Source organism: Psammomys obesus, unplaced genomic scaffold (assembly GCF_907164565.1).
Source record: "Psammomys obesus unplaced genomic scaffold, mPsaObe1.curated_primary_1811, whole genome shotgun sequence".
In the NCBI taxonomy this organism is placed as follows: Eukaryota; Metazoa; Chordata; class Mammalia; order Rodentia; family Muridae; genus Psammomys; species Psammomys obesus.
Window position 1 is genome coordinate 2,048,639 of NW_026585690.1, and position 6,685 is coordinate 2,055,323.

Genomic DNA, 6,685 nt, shown 5'->3' on the forward strand with positions numbered 1-6,685 from the left:
ATGCATTTTTTGGTTCACTCAAGGAGCCATTCATTGGTTTCATCTAAAAGTTGATACCAAATTCCCTGAAATACCATGAGGACAGAAGGAATTAGGTGCGTTGAAACAGCTGACCCAAAATGTTGAGTGCATGAGGAACCCAGGAGTGGAATTACTTTGACAATGAAGATGAAAACTCACATCTGAGATGGTCAGAAGCATGAGACAAGTTTCCCTACAGTGACAAGAACCACCCGACAACAAACCCAAGGTAGGGTTGTGAACTTGGCTTCTGTTACTGTAGCTCAGTCACGTAGCTTCCATGGCACCCAAAGATGGCCAAAGCTAAGAGCCAGTGTTGAATTATTGCATTGCGATCCAAACCTCCATTATTTTCAAGTTAGCTTCATCACATTTTGAATCAGCTGAAGATCTCCATTGGAGTCGCCATTGCTTTTGACAAATGACTTGACGAATGTGCCCTGTGAGGTCTCACAATGGTCTCCCTGCGGAGCAGATGGTGTAAGGTGATTTCAGACTTAGACACCTAAAACAGAGAGAACAATGAGAGTGATGTCTGTGCTGATCGTTATGGATTACCCGTATGAGTGTGCTGCAGTAGCAGTTGCTTTCAGTGCTCTGCCTAGATGCCAGTTTTCTACTGGTGGATGTCTTTCTCAGTAGCAGGAAGTAACCCATGCACAGGAGCATCCTTCTCTAGAGGATTATCCACAGCCAACAATGTGCCTTGCCAACAGGTTACTAAGATTGTAAGACCCCCGATTCCTACCCTGCTGTGATCATCATGACCCATGGTGGACTGATACAGGATATTAAAGCCCAGATTGACTCCTCTTTGTGATGGGTCTATGATGTTATCCACATTCTCTCTCTTCCTGTGGGATCAGGCCAAGACTTCAGTGGAGCTGTAACCAGCTTTGGACTGTGTTGTTTGCTTTCCTTAGCTTACTACAGGTTTTCTCTTAGATGCCATCACACCACCACCATACTCAGAATCATCTCCATTTCAGACTTTTCTTCTAGAGAACCTGACTTTCCACACCCAGATCTTCTACGGATCTTCCCCACTCCTCCTCCTTCTCATTATTCTTCTTCATCCCTTTGACAAACACAAAGCTAATATAACACATATTTAATTCTTCCATAAGCATTTATTAAGCAAAACAAACTTGTCTAATTTTGGTCACAGAATTGTAGTCATTTTTGTTGAAATGAGAATAGTAAAAGTACCACCAGAGACATATATTTGTTCCTAATGTGCCTCTCATTAAATCTTGACTTTTTTATGTGTGGGTTTAAGGAACAAAAACTAGTGTGGGGAAACTAGAAATAATATGACATATACATAACTAATGTTAAGTTGTCCATAGATTAATTTCTTAATATTGGGATTTTAGCAGTAAAGAGTTTTGCTGGAAAAGAATTCTCTCTGATGTCTAGGGAGAAAGCCCATCCTTGTCACACATTTTTTTTTCATGGAATACTCATTTCTTAACGTTCTTTTTTACTCAACAGTATTTGTGCATCGTTGACACTAAATGTATAATCATCAGTAAAAATAGATTTAATCTCTGCCTCCTAGAGGTTTTCTCCACTTCCCACTTACAACATTGACTTAAAAAAACATAGATAACAAGAAAGGAAACTTTAAATTCACACTGTTCTATTGCAACAGATGTTTTTTTTTTTTTTCAACCACTTGCCTGGGTTTATGAAAAGGCACCAAAAATGTTACAAAGGGTCTTTTCAGACACATATAGCAGTAGCAGGGACTCAGTAAATATTTGTCAAGTGAACACTCGCAACCAATTTAATGCTTGTCTTTCCCATACCTTTTTCTTACGTAGCAATAGAAGACAGCAAGAAAAGCACTCATCAACAATCCGACTCCAATCCCAATCGCAATGTATTTTTCATAAGAATCCACAGCATATGAGGTTAGGGTCAAATGCTCACACCTTTCTCCCGTATAACCAGTGAAGCATCTTTAAAGAGAGAAGAGCATACACACCTGTAAAGCCTACAGTGACAGAAGTACAAACAGATGATGCATTTCAAAGAGTGAGAAAAGAGAGAAATTTGCAGAGGTGCATGGGAGCCAGTCCATTAACAGAACAGCCTGAGGTTGGCCACAGTCACTCCAGTGAGGCTTCACATACTCATTCATTGCTAGGAGGGAAGGCAGAGTGCTGGTCAAGAAGTTGAGCAAGTCAGTGGCCAATGAAATTAAATTAAAAATGCAGTCATGGCAGCTCCGGGACTTCATCTTCCTGAACAGATGTTCTTGGGGCAGTCTGTCTCATCATGGAAACCTGAGAAAGTTCAGGGCCACCTTTGCATCTTGTTAGAGCTGCAGCTACTGATTCAAGAGTTGTAGAACATTAAAGGCAGCATTGCTTACAAGCTCCAGGCTCTGTGCATGCTACGGCCTGGGAACGACAGTTTTGAGTAATATGGATAAGCAGTTTAAGAAGAAGACTTCTTCATATTCAAACACAATGGCCGGTTACATTTAGATCAAGCACTATTTGCCCCCATTCTCTTGGCATTTCATCATCCTATTCTTTTTTAATTATTTTTGAGATTATGACATAATTACATCATTTCTCTCATTCCTCTCCTCCCTCTGCCTTCCCATCTACTGAAGAGGAACTTGGAATTTGCTGTGAGACTAAGCCTCCTAGAAATGGAAGAAGCAGCACCCATGAGGTCTCACCAACATGACCACTTAAACATGACATGAACAAGAACATCAACAGACAAGCTACTGTGGACTAGGGCTGAGGAAGGTGTCAGGATGTCTCAAGCTTACACAAAGAGCTACAGATAACTAAGGAATGCTGAGAGAAGGAGAAGTAGTCTTCACCACGGAAATGCAAATCGAATGGCTAACAAGCACTATTTTTCCTGGACAAGACAGAGCTTTCATCTTCTTCTGTCTCTAAGACTTGCTAAATTCTTTTCAGTTACCTGCAAATGGCTTTCTTCAGCTCATGGTGGAATGCACACACTCCGTTAATGCAGTAACTATTATGGTCTTCCAGACAAGGGTGGGAGAACTTCAAAGCTACAGGTCCTTCTATGTAGTCAGCTAGAAAAAAAGGAGATACATTAATTAACAGTTCAGTGTGTCCTGCTTTCATATTACACGTTCAGCATATCTGTAAAGAGACGTTTTATTTTAAGAATATTTTAGGCACTTTGACCTTTGAAATGTGGATTTGGGGGGTGGAGGTGGAAGGTGTTTTATCCTTCATGTCTCTACATACACTGTTAATTAATTATAGGGTGGAGGTGGATTAATGATGGTCCCATTCTTGAGAAGCTACATAATAAGACATGGCAATGAGTTGGTCAAAAGGTGGCAGCATTGGTTCTAGCTTAGGAGGTAATTTTGAACAATGTTTCCCAGACTTGTACCCAATGCTAATTAGAACAAAAGGCAGCATATCACTTTGCATCTCTCCTGCCCTGACAGGGTGGCACCTGGGGAGACTTGGATGAAACTTTGCTCTATAATGAGACAGCTGTTTATTCCCTCTCTAGAGGAAAGAAAGAGAACTCCTTCTTTCACTCTTCTACAAACTGCCAGGAGCTGCTAATTAAAGCGAGGACATTTCCATTGACTGACCAGAGAGGGACTGCTCTGATGGATAGAAGAAGAGGGAACCAGTGGGGGGCTCAGGTGGGCACAACTAATGGGAACACCAGATCTTCGTGGTTAAATGGTATTGTGGAGAGGTGGCTTTAAAGCTATGAAGGGTTGGGAGAGGAAACATACTTTTCTTTCTTTTGTTCCAACACTGCAAAAATGACTACAGAAACCTCCTCAGGGGACACCCATGTCAGGACTGGGTGCTCTAGAAAATTGTCTGAATTTCAGGATGCTACTGGTTCTGGCATGCCAGACATAACATCTATTGGTACCATCTTTGGTGCTTACGCAATGGGAAAGATTCTTAGGGGAAACCTCATAATTGAATCCTTGTCATTTTTAAACCTTTTAAAAGCAGAATTAGTGGCATATTGTGGTGTATTGCGTGAATAAGGACGCCTCCTCATTATTAGTCATCTCTCATGGTACACTGTATGTACATTCCTACAGAGGCTTAGGGAATCCTACGTAAGTGTCTTTAGAGAAAAAACAGACCTCAAAACATTCCCTTTGATGTGAAAATATATAAATATATATAAATATATAAATCTTTAGATACTAAGGTACCAGCAAGACACCATATCACTTTGATTTGAGAACACACACCAGAACTTAAAAAATGACATTCAATTTGCTAACTGTGATATCTCAAACATAATTTATCCCTTTAGGAATTATTTTGGAGACTGAGAATTTCTCATTCAAGCTGTGTTAAGTTCCTCTTACTTCAAGATTAACCAAGGTCATGTAACCAAATCTAAAGAAGGATTTTCTAGAAAGCATGAGAATTTGAAGGAAACCGTTTGCAAAGAAAAGGCACTCCAGAGAGACTCATTCTTCTCTTTCTATAATGTTATAACTCATTCTATAAGGTTAGTTATAACTTCACTAAAACATTTATAAGATAGAAGATGCATATTTTAGGTTAAAACGCAAAAGGCCAGGTACAGCACAGTGACAGATGCTTAGCATGCAGAGGCCCTGGGGTCCATCCTAGCACTGCAACAAAACCAGAGAAAAATACAAAATTTTTCCATGGAGAAAGCAAAGGAAAAATAGAGCATAGCTGCTCCTTTCTTTTCTCATTTTTTGTTGTTACATCAGTCGAAGATTTCATTTGCAGCTCAGCAATATGAGAGAGAAAAAGGTAAAAAGTGAAGGTGCTAGAAACATGACTATGACATCACTGAGCTGAAACCATGTCTTTAAATTTTCTGCACATTCTGTTTTACAAATTGATGTTCAAAAACCAAAGTACAGCATAGTTGTCAGGTGTTTAAAATTATTGGCAAAATGAATAAAAGTTAGATATTGCTCTCTTTCGTATTTGAAACAAACTACTTGGCTTCATCTGCCTTTATTGGCTAGATCTTGAAATCAAGATAAGGACTTTCTATGTCCTGGTCACAAACTATAGCTTTTACATCAGGGGATGCCTGTGAGAGAGCCATAGTCTTTCAGACACAGATCTTGACAGACAAGGCACTTTCCAAGTTCCTCTCTAGTTCAAATAAATTTGAAAGCTATGCAACAAAACCATGCTAAAGGAGCCAGAAGCCTCTGTGATATGCACAGGCTTCTGTACAGGAAATAAATAGATGACCACCATCATAACAAGGCTGGTGGTAAGAAAATTCAGCATATGCTAAAGAGACAGTAAACAACAAGAAAAGACCTTTCCAAAGATGAGGGAAAGCACTGCTTCTTGTAGCTGTAATTTCTGTGACTGCTAAGCTTACTGTCACGGATCAAAATGCAATGTCTCTCCTGGAGCATGTCAGTCATATGCAATTATGCCGGGTGCAAATGGGTCACTGGGAGTCAAGCAGAACCCCAGCGGAACCCATGGCTTCTCTCATTCATGAGAGTAACCGAAGACACAGAGTTTTTTTCTCACCCTTGTTTCACCTCTTCCTTTTCAAAAAGGCAACCCTTGGCTGGCAAAGCTCCCTGTCACTTCAACTTAGTGTCATCTTTCTGAAATAGCTGATAATCTAATAAACGGTTGAAATCTTTCCAGTTGTTGTCTCTACCACAATGCAGTTTTCTGTCAGAGGTTTCAAAGAAGTCCCTTGAAATAGAGTGGAAGGGAGCTACCTTCCGTGTCGTTAGCTGTCCAGTTGCTCTGCTGTGCTGTGCTTGCGGGGATCGTGGGCACCTCTGCTTCTTCGGTCAGTGCCGCTGTCATTGCTGTGGAAGGGTAAAAACATCTTTCACACGTGAGCCTCCTTCTCCTTTGTGCACAAACAACAGATTCAAAGTGGTTCTTATTCTGAGGCTCCCATTTTCTGTTCTGGCTTGATGAAATCCAGAACCTGACAAGGGCAATTCCAGACTGGTTTTTAGCTGTCCCCAGGACAATATTACAATTACAGGACACTGAAATACATTCATTCTTAGGAGAAAGTTTTCTTACATACTAATCCGATCACCACACACAGCTTACTGTAGGACAGTAGCTGCTATCAAGCACACCTCAGTTGCTAAAAGCAAGCACTCAAGACTTTTTAAAAGAAATTCAAAAGAGAAAAAAGAAGAGCATGTGTTCCATGAAAAGCCAGTTGATCCACACATTGCTCTTTCTGTTCATTGCTGGGAACAACCTCAAATTCAGGGAACTAAATCTTTACACTTTATGGTGGTTCAAAGTTAACAAAACAAAAAGGCAATCACGTACCTTTGAACAGGAGGCAGACTCCAATTGGAAGCTCCAGGGCCATATCTTGTAGCTGGTGAACTTCTTTCTCTGCTCCTCCTAGGCTGCTAGGTGGAGGGTTTTTATTGCACACTCTGAGCCTTTCTTCCATTTATATTTCATGAAGCGTCATTTGGCAGTTCTTACCAATCCAAAAACTATGTGCTCCTGGCAGCAGCATGAAGCCTGCAGGCACTCACACACTTGATTAGAATACCTGCATTATCTAGAGATGTGATCAAGTTTCCTCTCGAAACACTGGTTTCCTGTCACCTGTGGGCACAATCCTGCGTGTAAAAGTTCTTAAAACAACAAGAATTAATGCAAATGCAGAA

The 6,685-nt window shown here is 40.6% G+C and overlaps 1 protein-coding gene across 5 annotated transcripts; it reads right to left on the minus strand.

The window, feature by feature from the left end:
- Nucleotides 1-471: 471 nt before the first annotated feature.
- Nucleotides 472-6,462, minus strand: Epgn (epithelial mitogen). 5 transcript variants are annotated; one of them, XM_055596415.1, is made up of 5 exons: nt 6,333-6,462; nt 5,753-5,845; nt 2,971-3,091; nt 1,833-1,985; nt 472-526 (listed from the first exon to the last, which is right to left on the minus strand). In XM_055596415.1, the coding sequence occupies exons 1-5, from the start codon at nt 6,460-6,462 to the stop codon at nt 472-474; spliced, it is 552 nt and encodes a 183-aa protein (XP_055452390.1). The 5 variants fall into 5 exon arrangements, with proteins under 5 accessions (XP_055452390.1, XP_055452408.1, XP_055452398.1 ...); XM_055596433.1 differs by having other exon boundaries at nt 1,959-1,985; nt 5,780-5,845; nt 6,333-6,375; XM_055596423.1 differs by having other exon boundaries at nt 1,959-1,985; nt 6,333-6,375.
- Between the last annotated feature and the right edge of the window lie 223 nt (nt 6,463-6,685).

Bases quoted from the DNA above. Each gene is read 5' to 3' on its own strand.
- Epgn (XM_055596415.1), bottom strand. From the start codon at position 6,462: ATGGAAGAAAGGCTCAGAGTGTGCAATAAAAACCCTCCACCTAGCAGC. The intron at 3,092-5,752 runs GTAGCTCCCTTC...CTTTTTTTCTAG, and splicing joins GACAGCTAACGACACGGAAG to CTGACTACATAGAAGGACCT. The intron at 527-1,832 runs GTATGGGAAAGA...TCTCTGTTTTAG, and splicing joins TATTGCTACGTAAGAAAAAG to GTGTCTAAGTCTGAAATCAC.